At 41.4% G+C, this 24648-nt stretch overlaps 1 protein-coding gene across 1 annotated transcript; it reads left to right on the top strand.

Moving 5' to 3' along the window:
* Window positions 1–7102: 7102 nt before the first annotated feature.
* On the top strand, window positions 7103–8540 carry LOC147444736 (uncharacterized). The gene is made up of 3 exons (XM_086528140.1): window positions 7103–7298; window positions 7438–7729; window positions 8513–8540. Exons 1-3 carry the CDS (start codon window positions 7103–7105, stop codon window positions 8538–8540), a joined length of 516 nt encoding a protein of 171 aa, XP_086384266.1.
* Window positions 8541–24648: the final 16108 nt, after the last annotated feature.

Genomic DNA, 24648 nt, shown 5'->3' with positions numbered 1-24648 from the left:
GTATTCACCCTAGTTATCTACCAGCTTTCTTTTCATTTATTCTAGCACGCACATTTGCTCGATATCGTTGCCTCTTATATCTCTTACTCTTCTTGTTTAATTCTCGATTATAGCCGATCTCTAGTGAAGAGTCACTAGATGAATCACTACTTGTGTCTTCTGCTCCCTTGGGTAGATTGTCATCTAGGGTACCACTGGCCCCTGAATGGTTTGTCCCCACATTTGCACTAAGATGTAACTCAGATTTTTCGTCCTCATAGTCAATTTCAATTGATGATTCTGACCCCAAATCGTGTGGGCTATAGTCTTGTGAGGTGCTACTGGTTCCAATGCTAGTCAATCTTTCATCTTGTAGATCATCAAAAGCCATATGCATTGCTTCTAGCATATTTAAGGGTACAAGTGGTGGTATTTCATTCCCCTCAGGTGTTACCCAGGTCGTCCCCCTATTTCCCCAAGTGTCTATGGTTGCTGCTAGGTGGACCCAATCCACATTGTCCGACTCAGTCATCCCAGGTAGTACATCCATATAAGGAGAATCTTCCCCAACATCAGTGTCCGCTTTACACGTGTAACAATACTTCAATGGGGTCGAGTGAACTGTGGTGTCAGATCTATGATCAATTATAAACCTGTTTCCTAGAGGATGTGCTCGACCCGTTACAAGATCCACTCGAATGACAGAATCTTGGAACTGCAGGTAGACATGGTTTTTAGACCAGTCATGCACCATTTTTGCTTCCCTCATGAAAGGACATCCTAAGATCATCTCCGATGCCATAGTGTGTTTGGAGAAATCCATAACAATGAAGGTAATCCTTATTTTATGTCCAAAGACCTTGATCTTGAGATCTTCTAGCATCCCAATAGGTTTAACAATAGACCCATTGGCCATCTTCACTACTATGGTTGTGGTCGCAAGGTGAGGTCTTCCCATAGTTTCCTAGCAATTTTTAATCACAATGCTAACCCCAGCGCCACCATCAAGGATTCCCTTCACAGTTAATCCCTTAGTAGTGATTGGTATGGTCGCATTGGATTCATCACCCTCAAAGTATTGTCCCAACTTGTTAACAGGTATTTCTATAACAAGGTTCTCATCTAGGTTGGGTTGTGGATCTAAGTGTTCCTCCTCTGTTGGCATCTCCCCAGCTCCATCCATCTGTGCAAATTGTGGTAGCCCAAACTTTAGTTCTCCATTGAGGAAGGCTCGAAGAGCTGAGACTAGCTCAGGGTCTTTATATAGTTTGGACATGATGGTGGTTCTAACTTCTGAAGACATGAAATCCATCAGTTTGGCAATGTTTAACGGCACCTTTTGGGCTTTAGTCCCTTGACATGGGGAAGATGGGATCTCCATTTCTTTGATAGGATCAAGTAGTCCCTCTGTAAACATTATTTCCATCAAGAAGTGAGTACGCCCACTTTCCCATGACTTTAAGTCACTTTCTTCTTGGATAACACTAGGTATGGCTAAGGGTCTATGGACTTGGTGAGGTTGTTGTTGCGTAGGGAACACGGTGTCTGTAATCTGGATCTGCCTAGGTGTTGGTTCTAGATCCCGTTGGGTATCTTCTACCAAACTCCTTAATTGCTTGACTCGCTCAATCTCCTCTATAGGGTTTGGATAAGTTCCTATCTTCTTCTTGGATCCTGGCCATTGTGGCTCATGAAGATCTTCCTTGTTGGTTTCTATCTTAGTGGTTGTTTTGGTCTCCATGGTTTCACTTGAATCAGAATCTTCTTCAGCGTCCTTCATATATACGGGGTCGTCACCAGTCCCTATGTTGGTCTTTGAACTAGGGTCCAACTTTGCTACTTTTTGCGATCTCTTCCTTTGTGTTTTCTTCTTTTTTTGAGATTGGGCAATTGATGCCGTGTCTCTTTCCTCAAGAATATAATTTTGTTTTTGGAGCATCGATCGTGTGAGTACGTTTACTGGTACCACATGTGTACTTTGTGATGGCTCCTCGGTAACTTCAATCAAGTTTAATGGCGTGATCTTCAGTGCATTTGGATTATTTGGACATTGGGCAATCAAATGATCGATGCCACATCGATTACACATGAGTATCGGCATTGTAGACGTGCTCGTTTGATTGGTTTGCATGAGTGTGGCGTTATTTTGTAGACTAATAGGACACTCGGCTACACAATGTGGACCTCCACACTCATAGCATTGAAGAGGTGGTCTCTTAGCAGTGTAATTGATATTTTGGCCTCTTGCCGCAAGAGCAGCTACTTGATATACAGGTTTGAAGTATCCCAATAGTCCTCCATGTAGTATTGTGGACTTTCTTCAAGCACATCCATCCCATAGGCAATATTAGGATCTATATTTTCATCACACCCTTCCAAACAAGCAATAGATGACTCACAACCCACTTGATTCACAGAAGTGATTCTCGGATGTGGTGGTTGCGGTCCTACCACTAGAGGTGGTAAGGGTGTTGTTTGAACAACATTTTGGGCCCTAGGGACCATGTGTTGTGTTGTTTGTTCAAGAGGTGGGGCCGGAATCAATGCAGGCACTCGAGGTGTGTCTGTCCATGCTAAGGTTGATCTATTGGCCATTGCGCGCTTAAATACTATGCAATCCTTAGCTTGATGACCATACCTCCCACAGGCATTGTAGTTCCCATTGAATTTTACTCTAAAAGTAGGGCATTCACTGGTACTATGCGGTCCATAGCATACTGAGCACCATTGTTGATCCCTTATTGGATACATATGATTGTTTTGTGGAGCACGATTGTCTCTAAGACTCTCTTGAATAGCCTTGGTGAGATCTGCTAAAGTCATCTCATATATCTTTGGCTCTTTAGCAATAGGCTTTAAGGTCATTGGCTAATGCCCTGATGCTTGCAAGCTAATAGATTTAGTCTCAACAGACACTCTTTCTCCTTGAATCATTAAATTATCCTCCAATTGGATCGCATTGGTGGTGGCTGCTTCCCAAGTGGTGATACCTCTAATGACTAGGCCATTGTAGATATCCTCATGTCGTAATCCCCTCATGAATCTATCAAGCATTTGGTTATTGTTGAAGCGCTCATTTGGATTACAACGAGAATTCAAATGCTTCAAGCGACTAATAAACTCTCTCATCGACTCTCCTTCCTCTTGTTGGGCTTTCTGGAGCTGAGAGGCTACACCCCAAAGTACTCCCTCTCATATGTATTCTTTCAAGAACAGTCTCCTAAGAGTAGGGTAAATCGTTTTTTCTTCCACCCTTAGGGTTCTATACCAATCCCCAGCCTTTCTACTTAAGGTTAGGCTTAAAGAATTGCTCTTATGCAGGTCATTGTGTTCTCCTAGAGAATCGCATATTTGTTCAAACACTTTGATATACTTTCTCACATCCCCGTCTCCACTAAATTTTTGTGTGAGCTTGGCTATTTGTGCTGCCTTACTTCTAGGCTCTCTATCAGGCATGTTACTCATATTCTCAGCAATAGATCGACCAATAGCTTGAGCAAATATTGCCAAGTCACCTAAGTGAGCAGGCACCGTGGGTGAAGGCGCTCTAGAGACTACAAGTGGAGTAGGTATTGGCATTGGGCTTGGCACATAGGAAGCCCTTGGATTCCACGTTGGGTACGATGTTGTGCCATGTGGTGGTCCATAGTTCATATGTGTGGCCCTAGGCATAGCAGACATCGGATGTGACATGCTAATGCTAGCCGGTATAGTCCCATGGAAATAAGAACTTGGGTGTTGTGGTTGTGGTGCATAGGTAGTTGAAACAATGGGAGGAGTAGGGACTACATGAGTACGAGGACCCATGGATGTATACGATTGGTACACACTTGTAGGTACTATTGTAGGCATTGAGCTACCATGTAGCGGTGCTTTACTAACAAATGAGGTCCATGGAGTGTTCCTTGGCATGCCCATCATTGGGGTAGGCATGGTAGCCGGGGTGTCATCAAGGGAAAGATGAGCTAGACTTGGAAAGGTGAAGCTATCACTTGTGGGCTCAAATTGCACTGAGACTCCTGGAGAAACAACATATGGAGGATCCATCGGACTTACCGAGGGAGTCTCCATTTGTGATAAGGTCGGTTGTTTAGCCTTTCCTGTATCCAAGAATCTCATGAGACCCGTTGAAGGAATGTTGATCCCCTTGTTCTGTCTCTCTAACTCAATCACCCTATGCATGACCTCACAAACTCTTTGTTGTTGATCCTCCACACTAATAGCACCCATTGTGGATTGTAGGACATCTAACCAACCCACGTGATAGGTGTGACATGTGTATAGGTTGATCAGAGTTTCTTTTTGTAGTTCGTACTCCAAGTTCTCATTTAAGAACGCTCCATCTAAGATTGAGGTGCTAGGGGTGTCCTTTGAGCTAGATGCAATGTTGCTTTCTAGGGGTTGGCCCTTAGCGATTGCTAAGTCAGGAGCACTCGATTGTTGCTTAGCAAGGATATTGACATAGGGGCTTTCGCTTTTAACTCTCTTCGTTGCTCCGGTTTGCGTAAGCTCTCAATTTCCTTTTCCCTCGCTGCAAGGATATATCGATCAACCTCTTGCACTTTGGCAAGGCTTCTACCATCGGGTAATATGACCTCAGAGGAAAATAACTCTGAAGAGTCAGGAGGTGCAGTGAATGAAGTATTCACTTCCACATTCTCTAAGGGCATAGGCTCTACGTTGGTCATGAATGGAGAATTTACTTCCCCACCCCCCTCATTTACATCATTAGCTCCATGTTCGGAGCGAGTGGCTCTACTAAAGGTTTCCTTCAGGCGGCTAAGCACGCTTGGCCCGAACCGTGGACCAATGGCATGCATGTCTTGGCTTGAGCTATCGGGATTACGCATTGGGAAACCTTCCATGACATCGTAGTCAGAGGAAGAGTCACTAGCCGCTATGTTCCGGTCTTGGTTTGTACTACCTTGGGTCCCCGCCGAGGGCCCAGAACCTAAAGTAGGTGGATATTGAGAACTCGCGTAAGTCGAAATTATCTCTAGTTGCTCTGTCTCTAGCACATGACCAGAGCGCAGATGCATGTGCCTTTGGCACCCTACAAGCATCAGTGATTAACCTCGAAGGTTAACCGTTTACTTTTTTAAGTGTACGTTTTCACTCGTGTTTTTTATGTTTTTAATATTTTTTTAATAATCAATTTTTTGATTAAAGTGTGTGATAGCTCAAAACAAGCGTATCACTTAGAGGGTCGCAGTGTGCTTTATAGCACAATGTTCGGACACCTGAAGCTCCGTTGGTCCTCAAAAAAGTCGATTTTTAGCTACGTGTGAAGCTAAAATTTGTAATTTTAAAAGGCGATAGATGCCTAAGCCTGAGCGTGAGCTTGGGTTTGGGAGATATTCCTGATCCCGTCCTACCTTTAATTATTATTTTTTAAACTTTTTAAAAAAAGGATAAGGTCGCCGCGGCCTGCGCGAGAGCACACACACACACTCTACCTACCTACTTTCAAGTAATACACCTACTGTTACACACTACCACACTCTATTAGCTCTCACATATCTACTTTGTACTTACTGTACATTACATTACAGAGAACTAACAACTTTAATACTAACACCTTACATAGAGAAAAAACACAGTACCTTTGAAAACTCCATTAACAAAAAAAAATACACAGTAGTAACACAAAACCTTCTTCTCAACACACACACCCTCCTTCCTCACCTTTCATACAATTGAAATTGCACCACAAAAGAAGCACAGAGTGCCATTCAAGCTTAGTGTATGGCATTCCCCGGCAGCGGCGCCAAAAATGTGCGCGTATGTCGCACGTGTCAATGCAAGGAACTTGCCGATACACCGTGTGCGAACCACAAATGGCTCCAAGCACACAACAAGCCTAAACTAGTAAGTTCAAAGATAGCGTTGGTGTGTCACTCACCGCTGTACGCTTCCTGTCGTGGAGGATTCCTCGCCGCGCGGTCAACCGCCTCGCCGCCATCGTGCCGCCGCAATGCTTGATCGCACTCTCTATCTCTCTCTCTCTCTCTCTCTGACGCATACACACACACACACACACACACACACACACACACACACACACACACACACACACACAAGGAGATGAATAAGAAGAAGATGGAGATGGAGCAAGAGCACTCTTCAATTGCACAAATGAGAGAATAAGTGAATTTTAGGTTTAGTTGACTTTTATATGAGCTCACCCCATTCACACTTGGGCGCCCATGCTTAGCCAACTAATCCCTTGAATGTTCCAGTTAGAGTGCGCCTCTCATCGGCGATCACTCTTACCCTTTTCCTATTGGACCGACAAGCCCGGTACCTGACTCTACCAAGTAAATAATACAACGTCCGTCGTAGGTGATATGGTGTCCGTGAGCCGTGAGGGTTAACACAAACCAATCATGTGCAAGTTTTTTAAATTTCAAACCCAGATCCAGTGTGATCCAAGTATTATTCATAGTTAGACAATTGTGTGGTAAGAGGGATACTTTTTTAAAGAAGCAACGTTGAACAAATATGGTTAAGTGCAATAGGACTATCTTCTCCAGTTGGAGAGTACTGACAAGATCAATTAAGTAGCTAATTAAAGCTAATAGAGCAGCAAGGTATGGGCTTTTTTGAAAAATAGGAATATGATTCAGTCCTTCATTAGGAAATTTCGAAGGTCATTTGGAGGGCCTTATTGAAGAGAGAGAAAAGAAGGTGCAACCAATGAGCAGTAACCTTACGTAACGTAGAAATGCATGGAAAATATCACAAAAATTAAAGAAAGCATTTTAAAATATTGAGATTTGTCCTATTTTCATAAGGTAACTTCCTCGTCTCACAAAGTAGGGCCCACTGCCAGTAGCCGTCAAGTTGCTGACTGATTGATAGCTAACTCTCTCCCTTTATTAAAAGATATCCACTCCCTTTATGAAAGGCTTTCAAAACTCATTCTCCCTCCATTATAGCTATGGCTTCATCTTCTTCCCACCCAAGAAGTTCTAGAGGTTGTTCTACACTGTCCCCAACTAACCTCACCATTAGTGTGCCAAGAAGACCATGTAGTAGCATAAGCACTATCTCAATCTCAAACTCTCTCACTACAAATAATAGGTGGAAAGAGCAGAGGAGAAGCAAAGGTTCTTGGGTTCTTATGCAGCCAAGAAGGAGAAAAAGCTCGAAGGCAACAAATATGTTTCGTTGTGCATGGAAAGCAAGAGTTTTGGATTTCAAAGTTGAGGTTGGTAAGAAGATTCTGAAAGAGGTCTTTGTTCAACATGTTTTCACTCTCTCTGATCTAATTGCTAACGGTGGTGATGTCTCCATGGTGCATAATCCACGGTGCAACTGTGAGTTATTTATTTAGCACTCTTCTATAAATGTTATCTCACATTTCAAATGTGAATGTGTTTTCTTCTTCTCTTATTACAGATATTTAATTAGGTTATACAGATGTTTGTATTTATTCCTATTCTTTTACATTCACAGATGTTTATCCTTCCTCATACGAGGAATGGGAGCCACTGAAGTGCATTATAGGTCTCATCTCTATGACCCATGCTCATATGGGGGTTTTGCAGTATGCGGGCAGAACTAGCAAATGCTTTGCAGCCGAGGGTATTTTCTTCTATGACCATTTCTACCAACTCAATCAAAGGGATCAAAGAGGAGTGTCGGTGAAGGTTTCACTACCAACCAACTGGAACTGTGTGGATTGGCCCGTTCCCGACACAACAATGAGTGAGGCATTGAGGAAAAGGCTCTATAGGGATGTTCAGAGGTCTCTCCAAAAGCATGTACCCACTAAATTGGTGAAACTTGAAAATTTCTGTCCTATTAGTCTCTTTGTTGAGTTATTTCATACCTGCAATGTACATGTTGCTAAAACTATGCTACTCTGCAAATCATTGAGTCCCCCTTGTGTGATAAGCTTCTTGATCAAGGGTGGTATGTGAAAGAAACAGATGGCATATGTTGCAAGATTTCTCTTGACACTTTCATTGTCAAGTATATGCTTGCGACACAGACACTAATAATCTCCTTTTGGTACAAGCGTGTTCACCTTGTTGAAGGTTGCTATGTGCCTATGGATCAAGAGGCAGCAAGTTTGGCAAACAATGATGTCATAGACGTGGAAGTGGTGGACAAAGACCTAAATCTTATGACAGTAATTAGAATAAGGCATCAATGCAATCTTTTGCAACTTTGTCAGAACATAGTGAAGGAGACTGCTGACAGTGACTCCGTAAACTTTTATTTCTTGCTAGGCAGATGAAGAGTAATGCAACAAAGGGAGAAGCATTTTTTGTGTGGAGATCTTTTTGGCCGTATTCAAATCGTGCCCATGTAATCTAGACTAAATGGCTTCAACAAAATGTAACTTTTTTGACTATTTTAATCTTAATATCAAGTGTTTTCTCATAGCTCTCTCTCTCTCTCTCTAAGTATACAAACCACATAGACAGGTATACAGTATCAATTTAATGTATAGACAATGAATTACTAAGTACATTTGTGAGTACAAATTCCGATGTGCTCAATGGCTTAAGTATATTCCTTGCAGGTATGGGACCAAAATGTCCTCTAGGTAAAAATCATGAAGATGCTCTTCAAATGAAAGTGGGGAAATAATAGTGCCGGGTGGATTAAGTAAACCCTTATGTGGTGTGTCATCAATCAACAAAGTATTGAGAGCACCATAAGGCACATTGATCTGTTCAAAGGGCTTGTAGAAAAGTGGTACATGAGCTTTAGTTGGGTGGAAATGTCCCGCAATTGGTAATACAATTTCTTTGACTATACACAAAATAAAAATCCGATCTTTGAATTTCAGCCAAACTGCAAACTATGGAAACAAGGGGATTCAAGTTTTGGTGCTGCATTGAATACCAGATAGCAACCCTAAACTGTGGAATCCAAAAATTCAAAAATTCCTTTGTGCCTGATCGAATTACTACTCTGAGAAATCCTAAGCGGAAACTACTTAAATCAGAGATCTCTGTAGGTACACTGTACGATTGTCGTAGCAACAACAATCCATTGAGATCCAAGATAATTAGTCTCTACAACCAATGTGTGCATACATAGAAGTAGTTAGAAATAAAAAAGAGTATACTATTTAAGTACAATGGATATTATCGAAACAATCATATCTACTTGAAACAAGAGTCCATACTGGTGATGTTTAATGTTGACATTCTCTTGTTGAGTGTCGATGTTCCCTTCTGTATTGCCAAAGGTATCCACCTCTTGTGGTTGTGCAATACATGACTCTAGTGTTTCCATGGCCGAATGGTTAACTTGTTCTATTGTCTGTCCTTGGCTTTGATTTGCAACGTTTGCCTCCTCCTCTACATGGCCTAGACACTCTGTATCTTCTCTCCGCTCTAAAGAGCTCTTCACATCAGCAATTATTGGAGCTTGGACTCCCTCATATTGATCATGTGCCTCATCTTGTGCCACAATAATAGGCACTCCCTTATCCTCCTCTACTTGGCCTAGACCCTCTTTTGCATTCGTCCACTTTGAAGAGCATTTTACACCAGCATTTTCAAGAGCTTGGTCTACTTCACATTGATCAAATCCAACTTCCGTTTCAGCCGCTCCAACTGCAAAGCAAACCGGTGTCTGTTCCTCTAATATTGGGCCAGTTTGAGGGATTTGGTTAGTAGTGGTGAAAACTGGCATGACTTCCTCATCACCGGTCATTGTTAAAGTTATTGTATGGCCGTCGACAAAACTGTCTTTTGCATCTAAAACTTTTGGAGTTGAAATAGATAGTAGATGTTGAATAATTGATGAGCGGTACCTTTGTAAATATTCCAAGGTATAATTTTCTACGGAATTCTGCAAAATTAGGTTAACTTGTGGTTAATACTTCAAATAATAATAGCACCAAGTTGGTCCAAGCCATAGCACGGAAATAACTTAGACAGAAATGGATTCAAAGGAAAAAACTCTGCAGTATCTATTTTGCGTGGAGAAGACATCTCCAACCACAAGAATATAGATCTGTTTGATTAGGCACTTCGACAACTTTAAAGGTTGCCTTGTAGAGTTCATGATTTCCACAAAGCCTTCCATAGACATGAAGTAATGCTTTTACACATCTATGAACAATGGAAGTTACTTGTTGAGGTCATCATCTATAGCCCAAATAAACACTAAAGGTTATATCAACACTCACACTCTTATCTTTGAATGTGTTCCTCGTATGGAGTTGATAGTCCATACCACTTGTTTGTCCAGTTCAAGGCATACAAGGCTCCAATGATTATTTGATTTGTATGGAAACACCAGAGTTGTGACCTAAAGCATTGGACAGTGGACAAACCATCTCTCCAATGTGCCATGAGGGGTGTTTTTTATTCGGAGTGGCACAGACAATGTGGATCTAAAATATGTATTTCAATATGGGTTTGTTGAGGGAGTTGGCTCTTTATTAAGCTACAATCAATAACAAGGATTTAATTAGTGACCAAATACAAAAGTAAAGGATCTTAAAGGTAGAGAAGGGCACTTACTTTAGGCATAAATAAATAATAGAGTAAAAAATTTGTGCATTGGGATCTTTCAAAATCCCAATATCAACAGAATTCAGAGCTAATTGTCGAGTACCATCAGCAAGGGGAACAGTTGCTAACAGTCCTTCTTTCATGGAATGTGAAATATGGTTGTTTCTATCATTTAAGTCTGTGGTAACTAGCCCATAATTTCTCTTCTGCGCCTCTTCATCAGCAGCTGCAATCTGTATCTTCTTTAATTTTTCTGCTTCCAGGTAACGTCTTTCTTCTTGCTCAGTTATGGCTCTAGTGTTCACATCATGAGTAACATCATGAATCTTAACCCCATGCTCCCGTCGGCCTAGTGGTATTAGCAATATATCCTTCATTTTAGGGTCAATAAACTCATTAGGGATGAGGATCTTATCGTATTTCCTACGTACTCTCTTGAGTGTCTCATTGTCCTTGTCCATTATTGTGACTCGGTGAGCATGAGTAACAACAATGGTGATATCATTAAAGTACTCTAGTAAAAAATCTTCTACTGCTTCTTGAAGACAGAGCAGGGCAACAACCTTCCATCTCATTGTACCAGCACATGCTTCCTCACAAATTTGCCTTACTACTCTTTGGAAAGGAAGTTTAGGGACACAAAGCTCAATCCATTTCTGAGCTTTTCTGATCTCTCTAAATAAACCCATGTTTCTCTGAATATTCTTCATTCTTGGTCCCTTCAATATCTTCATTGGTTTACCTGGTCTTTTCTTTTTACTAGTAGACCTTCCACCTGCTTTCTTTGCAAGCCCTGGTCCTTTCCCTGCCTTCCTTGATGTTGCCTTTGTGCTTGCCATTCCATTGTAAGAGAAAAATGCAAGGGATCTCTCTCTCTCTCTATCTCTCTCTCTCTCTCTCTCTCTCTCTCTCTCTCTCTCTCTCTCTCTCTCTCTCTCTCTCTCTCTCTGTGTGTGTGTGTGTGTGTGTGTGTGTGTGTGTGTGTGTGGATCATGACGCATGGGCTCAAAATTGAAAAGGAAACATAGCCTATCATACACCGTGCTCCAATTCAAGCTCTCTCTCTCTCTCTCTCTCTCTCTCTCTCTCTCTCTCTCTCTCTCTCTCTCTCTCAGCCGTTTTTTGACCTACTAGACAGCAGTTCACTCTTTTGATCATAACTTCTTCATTTGAACTCCGATTTAGGTGATCTATAGTTTCAATCAAAGAGCACGAAGCCCTCTACACATTGATGTAAACACAAAAATTTTCTGAGCAATGGAAGGCTTTGCTGTAACAGCATCTCAAAACTAAAAAAACTGTCAAAACTTTGCGTTTTTGTTGCCGACTTGAAGTCAACGTCGGACAAAACTCGCAAGGGTGGAAAATCCACATTTGCCATGGAGAATGATGCAAAATCTCCAAGTAATCTAGATGCTAATCCAACCACATTGTCTACAACAACGGAAGCAATGATCATGGCTTACTTGATCTCATTACAAGAAACCTTTAACAAGCAAGGTGAAGAGTTGCACGCACTTGCAATGGAGAACGGTACTTTAAGAGTTCTTGTTGTGGAGAATGAGCACCTCAAGAAGGTTCTTGAAATGCAAACAACAGGCTTGGTGCATCTTGAGAATGAAGTTCAAGAATGTAAGCGCTCTCTTGTGACATGAATGTTGAGTGTATTGAAAGAGCGCTTGAGCAAAGTTGAGAGTGATCATGTATTGAAAGAGGATACGATAGATACAATATGACATGATGTATGTGAGATGAGAAATGCATCCAAATCATGGGCTGATATATGTAAGGATATTGTGGTTTCTACATCTCCTATCACACAAGCCGTTGTCCAAGCAAAGAATGTAGAGAATGTGGACACTTAAGAATTGCAAGAACGGAAAAAACGCTCAAAGAATATCGTCATTCGTGGAATCAAGGAAGAAAGCATGGAAACCACACTTTGGCATGTCTGGAATCATGGCTTATGGTGCACATCAAGTTGGAAAACAAGGAGTCCCTCACTCGGGAGAAAGACCTATTGTATGTACCATGACTGATGAGGTAAAGAGAAAGATCATCCTTGACAATATTTGGATCTACCTCAAAGGAACGGGCTGTAACATATATGAGGATCGGACTCTTATGCAACAAAATGTACGTCGCAAAGCATATGAGGAAAGAACCAAGAAGGTCAAGGTGTCATCTCAAGAAGAAAAGTCACTTGAGGAGGATGCAAGTCCACCCAACAAATATGGACACATGATCTATGAGACCAACTCACACTTGTGAATAACCTTTTGAAATTGTGATGGCTATCCATGGAATGCGGGAATTGGCATTGATGAGCTTACCAATGACTCCAATGTGATACTTCTTGTCAAAACATGAGAGCATGATGTGCAACGAATTCTTAGATTTGACAAATATGATGTGTATTCTTTGATGTGGACCAAAAATACAAAGCAACGTAAAGGCCAAGGAGCCGTGGGATGTATGATCAAAAAGGGTTTGAAAGATGTTTCCATTGTCAAAGAAGATAAGTATAAACGCTACTTATGGCTAAAAATCAGCCCACCCAATGGTCAAGTCATGTTTGTGGTTGGTTGCTACATTCCTCACTATGACTACAACTTTTATGCTCGCTTGGATATGGATAGAGATCAGCCCTTTGTTGAACTAGAGGAAGACATTGCTCATTACAAGGACCAAGGTGAAGTCATTGTCTTTGGAGACATGAATGCTCGCACAAATATGTTACAACACGACACAAAACAAGTTGACGTGCTGCATGTCTCAAGAAGAATAGATGACTCATACATGTATAATCGAAGTTCTAATGATGCAAAAGAATTGGATCACTATGGAAAGTCACTCTTACATATGTGCAATAGTACCAAAATGCTCATTGCAAATGGTGTATCTTTATGGCAAGGCACCATTGACTTTACATGTAGAAAGCACAATGGTGATAGTGTGATCGACTATATGTTGTTTTTGGAAGCCACTCTAGAATATATACAAAGATTTACACTTGGTGAATGGAATCCGGAATCGAATCATAGAATGCTATGTATTGACCTCAAGTGTGGTAAAAGACCCGAGTATGTAGCCTCCAATCATGATGTGTTCATTTGTACCTACATCTAAACTTCAAACGCGCACTTATATATGTTGATATGGTGGACCAAATGTTAAGCATGACAGAGCATCAAGAGAGCCCAACATTAGAATGCAAGTGGAAAGTTTTCAAAGAAGTAATTTGCTCTTGTGCGAGGGAATGCTTTCTGGTGAAACACATGTTTTGCAAAAGATCTAAGAAAGGTAGCACCAAGAAGAAATGGTTCGACATGGAATGTAGTCAAGCACGAAAACACTTGCTAAGGTTGGATGCAAGCAAAGACAAGGAAGGTTACTTGGAACATTCACACACATACAAAGCACTTGTTCAAAAAAAGAGGAGAAGGTGGGAAGTCAAAAAACAACTTCTTTTAGCGCAAGAGAAAGCACATGCATGTGGCAAGTTTTGGCAAAATCTAAAAGGCAAGCATGTTGAGAGCTTTGGTGACTTGACTCTTGAGGATATGTATACGCATTGCAAGAACCTCTTTGAGCAACCCAACGTTGATAAGATGGAGTGTTGTAGCTCCCTTCCGTTTATGCCTCCCTTCTTTACCACTGAAGATGTATGTTGCACGCTTGAGAAACTTGCTACCCACAAGGTAGGGGACCGTCAAGGTGTTAAGGCTGGAATGATTAAATGGACAAGCAAGAAAACACGATATTGGATATGCGATATGTTTAACCTTGCACTCCAGCATGGCATGCCTCATGATTGGAGTGAAAATTGGATCAAACCTTTGCACAAAGGAGGAGATGTAAACAATGTGAACAACTATCGTACTATAATGGTTGGTTCTTTGATGGAAAAGTTATTTGGATGTATCATGGAGATGAAGATAAGTGAATGGGCTGAAAAGAATGGCAAACGTGCGCTAGGCCAAGCAGGTTTTCGAAAGCATTATAGAATTATTGATCACCTTGTCACTCTTCGAGTTCTAGTGGAAGCGTCTCGATTGAAAGGAAAAAAGTTGTATTGTTGCTTTGTGGATTTCAAGAAAGCTTTTGACATGGTACCGCGAGAGAATCGTTGGAGACGTATGCAAAGCCTTCAAGTGCCAAGAGAATTTATGCATGCAGTCTTTTGTATCTACCAAAAAGTGATATGTTGACTACGTATGGGAGATGGAATTTCAAATTTTTTTGCAAGCACCATTGGTGTCAAACAAGGATGCCCACTTTCCCCAACCCTCGAATGCATGGTTCTTGAATTTATGCAACAAGAAGGTATGGGAGAGGTTAAGATCGGAAATGCGGTGATCATGCTTTTGCTTTATGCCGATGATGTAGTGCTCTTGGTACATACCTTAGAAGATGCACAAAAGCTTATGACTGTCTTGGAACGCTTTTGCCTACATAGCGGGCTGATTGTGAATGGATCCAAAACCAAGGTTATGCTTGTAAAGACCCTCAATGATGAAAATCCATGCATTGTATACAACAATGAGCAGCTTGAAGTGGTAGATAGCTTCAAGTACCTTGGCCTTGAGGTTCCATCCAATCATAGATGGAAGGATTGCACAATGGATCACTTGGAAGCGGGAAAGAGGGCTTATTATGCATTTGAGAACATTTGCAATGCTGGAAAGATCAAGTGTTGGGCTCTCAAAAAGTACCTCTTTGACACATTGGTGACACCGGTGCTTCTTTATGGAGTGGAGGTGTGGGGTGGTAGCATCGGAAAGTCTACTTGGAAAGAGTTTGAGAATGTCCAAAAGCGTTTTCTCACCAACTTTCTCCAAGTCAAAACACAAACACCATACATGCTCTTACTTCTTGAGTCCGAATCACTTCCCATTGAGCTCTTGGGCATGCAAAGGGTTGTGGAGTACATGCTTAAGACACAACGTAGCCCTTTGTATCGACTTCCTAGAATCGCATATGAAGCAAGTCAAAAGGTCCAAAAGACATGCAAGATCAAAATACTAAGTTTGGGGTGGATGCTTGACATCAAGAAATGGTTTGGAAGATGGGATGTATGTCACTTGGTCAAGGATGCATCGATCGACTCCCAAGTTAATGAGGCCTTCTTACAACACCAATGTATCACGGCTTGGGAGAAATCCGGAGGTTCTCGCTTCAGCATTACACCACACATTGCCGCAAACTACAAATCTCTCTTCTTCTCCAAGCGCGGTAACCAAACCCATCCCTACATCCTTGAGCCCATCCCATTGAGTGCAATCCCTTCCATTGCCTCCATTTGTCTTAGCTCCCATTCTCTACGCTACGAGATAGGACGTTGGGGCACTGGCGAGGAGTCTCATCAACTTTGCACCTTATGCCCTCGTCAAGTGCGAGAGAGTGAGTACCACACACTACAGGAGTGCTCAGCTTTTGACCACATTAGGTCCTCTTTTCCCCATATATTTAGCCATGAGCTCTCCCTACATACCTTCCTATCCCAACCACAATGTGGAATCTCTATTGTGACGCTCAATTCAGCCATTTTTAAGCATCGAGAGTCACTTATGACCTCCACTAACACCATGTGACATGTTCATTTGGTCCCATAGGTCATATTTGATCTTCGAGGACGATAATAGAACTATCTATCTGTGTGTGTGTGTGTGTGTGTGTGTGTGTGTGTGTGTGTGTGTGTGTGGATCACGGCGCACGGGGTCTAATTTGAAAAGTGAACATAGCCTATCGCACACCATGTTCCAATTCGTGTATTCTCTCTCCCTCTCTCTCTATTTGTGTGTGTGTGTGTATGTCTTCCTCTTTCAAAAACAACAAACATCCAAAAACATTATCTCTCTCTCTCTCTCTCTCTCTCTCTCTCTCTCTCTCTCTCTCTCTCTCTTACATTAACAAACACTCTAGCAAGTATCTTCCATACCATTCTAATATAAACTAGCTTAGCTTACATGATCATTATATCTAAATTCTGGTAGAGTTTTAAACAATAAGCTAGTCAGATCATAATACCTCTCTTAGTGGATAAAAGCGTATACGAGGCGGATTCCCTTAAGTGCTGCTTTCAATGGGTTGAAAACGCTTGAAGGAGTTTGTTTGAACTTAGTAGCTCTTCACTCTGTGTCTTCGACAATATCAGTTGTGCGCCTTGGTTGCAGAGGTCGTCTTGGATGATGCAAATCTCTTTGGTAAGGTCTCTCTCTCTCTCTCTCTCTATTTCTCTCTCTCATCATGATTCCAAGTGTGCATTTGTTACCATAAATAGTACCCGTATTTTTTGGTTGTAGAAAAAACTTCATTGTGGTCGTACAACCATTTATTGCATGTCTTGCTAACACGTGTACAACATTATTTGGCATCCTTCATGAATAACGCTAACGATAATGTCTATTATTGTATGAAAAGGAGAGAGAGAACGAGAGAGAGTGTAAGGTCCTCCTCTTAGCCCTTACTCTTGCTGAAATATCTAAGCCGTCGACTTTCTGAATACAATCAAGTAAAGCACCCCAGCTACCCACGAGACGCTTTCGGTTTTAACTGTGGGAACATGGATATAACCAATGCAAAGCTATCCACGAGACACTTTCGGTTTTCACTATGGGAACGTGGATATAACCAATGCATGGAATATTGTTTCATCTCAGGAAAAAAAAAATGTATAAGAAAAACAAAGAAAGAATAGGGTAAGGTGAAAAAGTAACTTGTTGAAAAAAAAATCCACTTATTGAAAATAGCTTGTTGAATTAAAAAAGTAGCCACTTGTTGAATTGAAAAGTAGCCACTTGTGGAATTGAAAAGTAGCCACTTGCTGGAAAGTAACTTCATGCATAAGCCACTTGTAGAAAAGTAGCTTCATGCATAAGCCACTTATAGGGAAAGAAGCTTCTTGCATAAGTAGCTTGTTGGGGAAGCTTTGAAAAGGAAGACAACATATCAAAGATATGTAAAGTAACTTATCACGATAAGTTAAGGGAGTTATCAAAAATAAGCTTAAAAGGAGGCATTCCCTACTCATTGAACACTTCGCTACACTTTGCTACGCTTCACTTCACTTCATTTCTCCACACATTTTGAAATTGCAAGCTTGATAGTGAGCTATGAAATCCATAGCTAATTATCCTTCTTCATACACACTCTACACACACTTCTCTCCTCAAGAGAAGCCATAACCATAATCCAAATTACCATTACCTTTTCAACTTCTCTCTCTTAACCTACAAGCTTTCCATAGCTTAAATTTTCCTAATCTCTTTCTATTCCCATAGACAAATTGGTGGTTTTCAAGCAAAGGGAAGCGGAAAAGATCCGGCCACGTCAATACACTTGCCGTTACTCTTCCAAAGCAAGGAGGAGACCCTACTATCTATACATTAAGGTTCCAAAACCTTATGCCTCTTTAAGCCAATTGATTAATCCTCTCCACGGTAGTAAAGGTACACCTAACTCCCTTCCTAAAGAAGAATTTGTTAATCATTCATACACTATTACATGCATATTTTACGATACACTAACAAGTCCACTCTTAGGAACTTTGCCATTTTACACTACCATGCATAGAAGAGTTTTCCTCTTGCATAAGCATTCAAAGAAAGCTTTGATTAGTTGCACAAGGTTGTAAGTTGGTGCATTTAGAATGTTTTGTGTGTACCACGCATAGATCACACCAAAGCAAAAAAACTCGTTATAAAAAGCATATGCATTGTTCATTTCAAGTTTGTCTACATTCAAGTTTGTTTTGCAAATTCGAAGGGGGGAGTAAGGGGATAGCTTCATGGATGTCGTGACCGTGTTACTTGAACATAAAACTCCCATCGCTTCCATGGAGATGCCCCATGGATTGCAAATGATGAAAAGGGACCAAAATGGAATTCATCAAAGTCGGGAATAACTTGAAACTTACGTAGAGACAAAACCTTAAAGTTCCATGAGATTCGTTGTTTTTCTTAAGGTCTTGTTTGAATAGAAAATTAAGAGGAATTAAGAATTAAGGGTTCATAACTCAAGGAGCTTAATCTAAAAATTTAAACTAGGATTAAAAACTTTACCGACAAGAATGACGTGGATAACCCTAGCATACATAGCGATTTAAGTGTGAACTTGTCTTCATTGTTTGAAAAAAGGCCGACGCAGGTGTTTACCTGTGGGATACAACGGGGGATGGTCCTTTTCGGCTAGGACTGATAACCGTTGGTCTATGTTTGAGCTCAGGGTTCATTCATTGCCCTAGAAATGGGATTGAATGGGAATGTGTCTCGGCCGGGTGGATGTGACCCGCGGATGCGTCTGGAAATCGACCTAGTCCGGGTAGGCCTGATGCCGACGGGAAAAGGAGGAAGGAAAAAGGATCCATGGAGGGATCATGATAAGGGAGGAAGATGTGATTTAATTAAGGAACTCTTCAAATTGTTTGGGAAAAAGGAACCTTGGAAAGGCTAGGAACCTAAATGGGCTATTCCGCAATTGTCCTCATCAGCCGGACCTTTTCTCTTCTTCTCGGGATTATTGATTTAAAAGGAACCTAAAGTAGATTATTTTTGAAGCCTTTACCACACAAGATAAAGAGAAATAAGAATTGGAATTTGTGTAAAGGTGCCGCCTTCTCACGCGGCAGAGGAGACAGGCTACTCGAGTCCTGGGACGAGGATCCGGGTATGCCTGGAGAAGTATATGTGATTGCTTGAAAGATAACTAGATAATCTTACTAATATTAAAGGAAAAAGGAAGTAAAAATATTCTATAAAGGAAAAGGTGGGAACGACCTAATAAATGCACATTTGCAAGGGTATGCAACAGTCTGCATGCTGCTTTCAAATGTTTGAAATGTATTCTTGGTTCTCCATGATTGGAATATTGTTTTCTAGTATCATAGTACTACCTTGTGAAGGTGCATTTATCAAACGGTTCGGAGGGTGGGCGGATTTCAGAGGGTTAATTGTTGGCCGAAAAGTTAAACCCAATTTTATGTTGTCTTAGCAATTAAGTCCAGAGCGGGGAAAAAGGGATTCCAATCTACGGAGCGGGGAACAACTTGGGATCGAGGGATTCCTGTAGATTATAATACACCCACCTTAGGGGAACGCATTGACGACTGTGCTTGGTCCTAACCACAAAAAAGTCATCAATGACCTTGAACCAAGGGTGAATTAGAGAACTCCCACCAGTTGACCGTGGAAGGTTGAGTTCCAAGTCAGTCTGATGACTTCGATTGGTAAGTTTGATCGATAAGCAAGGTTCTTCGGGGCTAAGGGATCCATATGAGATAAATTGAATGTTATCACCCCCTTGAGTTGGCATCAAAGAGCAGGAGGAGTCCTGTCTTGGTGTCGGTCTCAAGCGGGAGGGATGTCGGAGATCACGGTGTATCCATGTGCAGATGGTATAGCCGGTGGTCCCCAGGCATGGCCCTCACAAGTGGTATCAGAGCGCGGTTTTTGTCCTTGGATTGATAAAGGTCTTAATTGAATCTTGTAGAAAAGAGTGAGATAATGAAAAATAACTTCTCAAATTGCATGAAAATTTTCAGATGACGTGGACCTCTCAAGAAGAGGAAGCATTCGCAATTGTCCAAAAGCAAATGGAAGAAGCAACTATGGAACAAAAGGAGGCCACGTTAGAACACTTTTTTCACATTCTTTTTCCTGCCAAAGGGACAACCGGAGCTCAATAAATGTGGAAGACCCAATGCAACATAACTGAAGTAACTCTTTGGGGCCATGAACACCTTCTAAATAATCTTTGCCTTGCCATGATGAGGGAGAAATTGGGCCTAGGTCCCAATCGCTATTGTATTATTAGTTCTCATGCCATAGAATATGAAAGAAAACTTCTTCTATTAATAACCAATTTCCCTCATGATAAGATGTTTATCTACCCACGACAAAGAACATCACTTACTAGACCATTTACACATAACCCTTGGAAACAAGTTGGTGAGGCTATATGTGCTCGCAAGTCACTTTCTTCTCGTGTCCACAGACTTGTATTTTCAGCGACTTGTAACCTTAGGGCTTTAAAGTCCATACTGACAAAGCAGGAGATGGAAGAACTTGATGTATAGAAATTACTAAAGAAGTGCAAGCCTATATCAGTAAGTATTTTCCCAAGATGTAAAACGCTTTTGACATAATAGGGAAAAAAAGATTTTGAAAGAGAGAAAAATAACAAAGAGTTTACCTTTTTGAAAGGTCTATCTTTAAAAGAATTTAACTAGTCTTTTATACCTGAAAGGGTTTTCAACTCGATTGCTAAGAGAAATGATATTTTTTTTGTCACAGCAAAATGCCACGTAGACTCACAAGGAGTCAGGCTACTCGAGATTTACCATCAGTTAGTGCTTCAGATCATGCACCCCTTGATTCACAAGTGCCACCAACACCCCAAGCTACACCTATGCCACGTTCCAACCAAATGTCGCTTGTTGCAGCCCTTGTAGAGGATTTTGGGCGTGACAAAGATCTCAAGGCCCTTCTCAAATCTGTGCAACTGCATCCATTTTTAGGAACGGGTGATGATGTGCCTACCCAACAAGAAGAGTGGATAATTATGATGGATGACTACTTTGCTCTTGCTGGTTACAATTCAGTAGCTCAAGGAATAATGGGAAGAGCCAAGCTAGAAGGACCTGCAAAAACATGGTGGAAGCTCAATTGTCAAACTCGCCAAGTAGCAGAAGTGACTCAAAGTTGGGATGAGTTAAAGCATCATCTCAAGGAACGCTATCTTCCGCTAGAGTACTCCACCACTAAGATGAATGAGTTTCTTTCATGCAAGCTGGGGAATAGGTCTATCGAAGTTTACTATGAGGAATTTGTTCGGGTTTCATGATATGCTCCTCTCATGACAAGGGAACAAAATCTAAGTCGCTTCATCCTTGGACTTGGAAGAGATTTGGCTTCCGAAGTAGAGTCCCTCCGACCTGTCTCACTCGCAAACCCTTTAATTCGGGCCAAGTCAAAACATAAGAGCCTTTTTAAGGGAAGCACCACAACTAATAGGAAGCGAGAATTTCCTTCTTACCACGGTTAGCCCTATCAAGCAAATAAAGTACCATTTATCCCAAAGCCAACTGCCCAACCCCAACCGCCACCCCACCTTGTTTGTGTGAATGCCCTTCCTGTCACTCAAAGTGGAAGACAAATTCAATGCTACAAGTGCCTAGAGTTTGGTCATAAGAAGGCCGAATGCCCCAAAGGAAATGACTCCAATTATTTGGTGCCTCCTGCTAACCGTCTAAATCCACCAATTCAAGGGGACAATTCAGAAACCTTCAAACCAGAGGGAGAAATCGAGCACAGGCAAGACCTAATCCTATGCCTCATCTTCATGGACAAAATCCAACCAACAACCCACCTAGATCATCAACTGTGAACTTCATTTCAGTAAAGGATGAGATGGAGGAGAAAGCCCACATCTATGCTGCCTTGGACCCTAGTGGCCGAAATTGACAATTCTCCATTCTTGATACTAAGGGAGAGTATGAGGATAAACCTCTTTCCTTTCTTATTGATTCTGGTAGCTCACATTCATTTTTGTCCCCTAACACTGTAAAAAGATTGCAAGTCACCTCCCAACCCACAGGCCGTAAGTTACGGGTTTCTCTAGCAACGGGATCCACCATTCTGACAAATGAACAGATGGTAGACTTATCCTTTCAACTAGAATGTCACTCAACCCAAAAAAGATTTAGAATCCTAAAGATGGGCCGATTTGAAGAAATCTTAGGGATGGATTGGGTGAGCAAAAGTAAAGCCAACATCCATTGCAGTGAAGGAAGCATCTCTTTTTCAAACTCAAAGGGCGAACAAGTCTTAGTGCAAGGTAGAACAGGGAAAGCTCCCCTGAAGGTGGTCAAAGCCAGTCGTTTGGTTAAGGGGTTAAAGAAAGGACTGTCAATTTTTGTTATAAGTGTCAATAAACCAGAGACCAAATCAAAAGAAACAGAGCCTGAATGGCTAAATGAATATCAAGATATTTTTCCAGAGAAATTGACAACTCTTCCACCACTAGGGAATTAGTACACAAGATCAAGCTCATTCGTGGTGCCCAACCAATAGCAAGGACTCCCTACAAGATGTCACCTTCCAAATCCATAGAGCTGAAGAATCAGTTGACTCAGCTTTTGGAGCAAGGTTTCATCAAACCGAGTGTCTCTCCCTGGGGTGCTCCTGTAGTCTTCCAAAAGAAGAAAGATGGAACATTCAGACTTTGCATAGATTTTCAAGGCCTAAATCAGTGCACTGTCAAGAACAAGTATCCCTTACCTGGCATAGATGAGCTGCTTGATCGACTCGGTGGTTCCAAATTTTTCACCAAGATTGATCTCAGGTCAGGCTATTTCCAAGTTCGGATTAAAAGGGAGGATATTCTAAAAACAGCTTTTAACACAAGGTTTGGGCATTATGAATTCACTCTCACGCCTTTTGGCCTAACTAATCCCCGTGCCACATTTAACCGTCTCATGACCGACCTCTTCAGGACAGAGTTAGATGATTTTGTTCTAGTCTTCTTTGATGACATCCTTATATATTCAAAGACTAGAGAAGATCATGAACGGCATGTATGCCATGTCTTGGAGATTCTCAAAAAAGCCCAACTTTACGCCATGCATAGCAAATGCTCTTTCTTTGTAGAGAAGGTTGCCTATTTGGAATACATAGTTTCAAAGGATGGTCTTTGTCCCGACCCAGCTAAGGTGGAAGCTGTCGTTCAGTGGCCCATTCCCAAGACTGTTTCAGAAGTACGGGGATTCTTGGCCTCACAGGATGGTGTAGAGTATTTATTAAAAACTAAGCACTCATCCGCAGGGCCTCTCATTGAACTCAATAAGAAGGAGGAACCCTTTATCTGGTCAGGCAAGAGGGATAAAGCCTTTAACAAATTAAAGGAGATTTTGGCCAGTGAACCTGTTCTCAAACTTCCAGATTTTCAAAAAACCTTTGAGGTGATAGTGGATGCTTGCATACAAGGTATAGGTGGAATCCTACACCAAGAAGGCCATCCCATAGCTTATGAATCACGACAGCTCAGGGTTCATGAGAAGAATTATCCCACCCATGACCTCGAACTACTGGCTGTGGTTCATGCCCTCAAAAAGTGGAGACACTATCTTGTAGGTTAGATGTTTGAGCTTGTTACTGACCACAAAAGTCTCAAGTGGATTTTCACCCAGCCAGATCTCAATATGCGACAAAGGCGATGGGTTGAGTTCCTGCAAGAGTTCACTGTTGAGATCAAATTTAGACCAGGCAAGGAAAATCAAGCTGCCGATGCTCTAAGCCGACAAGTAGCGGCCCTTGCCATTACACTAGTCCATTCAACTCTACCCGAAGAAGTTCAAAATGCCCTCCCAACTGATGAGCAATTTGGTCCGTTGATCCAAGAAATCCAAGCTCAAGTTCAGAAAAGATATCTGGAAGGCTACTCTATTCAAGAAGGACTCTTATTCTTCATGAATCGATTGTGCATACCTACATGCTTAAGGATGCAAATTCTAAAGGAAGCTCATGAAGCTCCCCTTGCAGCTCACCCAGGTTATCACAAAATGTTTGCTTCTCTTTAAAAAAATTTCTATTGGCCTAAGATGAAAAAGGATACCTTAGAGTATGTTAAGAAGTGTTTGGTAGGCCAAAAGGTGAAGGCTAAAAGAGTTAAGATTCCTGGGAAGCTATAACCATTGGATATACCTACAATGAAGTGGGAGTGCATCAGTATGGATTTTGTAACAGGGTTACCCAAGACTGCTGGAAATTTTGATTCAACTTTTGTGGTGGTGGATAAACTCACCAAAGTAGCTCACCTTGTCCCAGTCAAAACCACTACCTCTGCAGCAGATATTTCTCTAAAAGAAATTATCAGATTACATGGAATACCTGCTAGGATAATCAGTGATTGTAATGCCAAGTTTACCTCTAAGTTTTGGAAGGCCATGTTCCAATCCTTAGGCACTCAATTAAACCTAAGTTCAGCCTATCATCCAGAGACAGATGGACAAACTGAGAGAGTTAATCAAGTCATTGAAGATATGTTGAGATCATACTACAGTCAACAACCTCATCTTTGGATCAATTTTTTACCCTTAGTGGAATTTGCTTATAGTTCTTCCTACCATAGAAGCCTAGGAATGTCACCATTCAAAGCTCTTTATGGACAAGACTGTATCATTCCTCTC

Source organism: Adiantum capillus-veneris, chromosome 13 (assembly GCF_014529385.1).
Source record: "Adiantum capillus-veneris isolate H3 chromosome 13, ASM1452938v2, whole genome shotgun sequence".
Lineage (NCBI taxonomy): Eukaryota > Viridiplantae > Streptophyta > Polypodiopsida > Polypodiales > Pteridaceae > Adiantum > Adiantum capillus-veneris.
The sequence above is the reverse complement of the archived record's forward strand: the minus strand, read 5'-3'. Positions and strand labels throughout refer to the sequence as shown.

Bases quoted from the DNA above. Each gene is read 5' to 3' on its own strand.
- LOC147444736 (XM_086528140.1), top strand. From the start codon at position 7,103: ATGCAGCCAAGAAGGAGAAAAAGCTCGAAGGCAACAAATATGTTTCGT. The intron at 7,299-7,437 runs GTGAGTTATTTA...TTACATTCACAG, and splicing joins GCATAATCCACGGTGCAACT to ATGTTTATCCTTCCTCATAC. The intron at 7,730-8,512 runs GTCTCTCCAAAA...TATTCCTTGCAG, and splicing joins CTCTATAGGGATGTTCAGAG to GTATGGGACCAAAATGTCCT.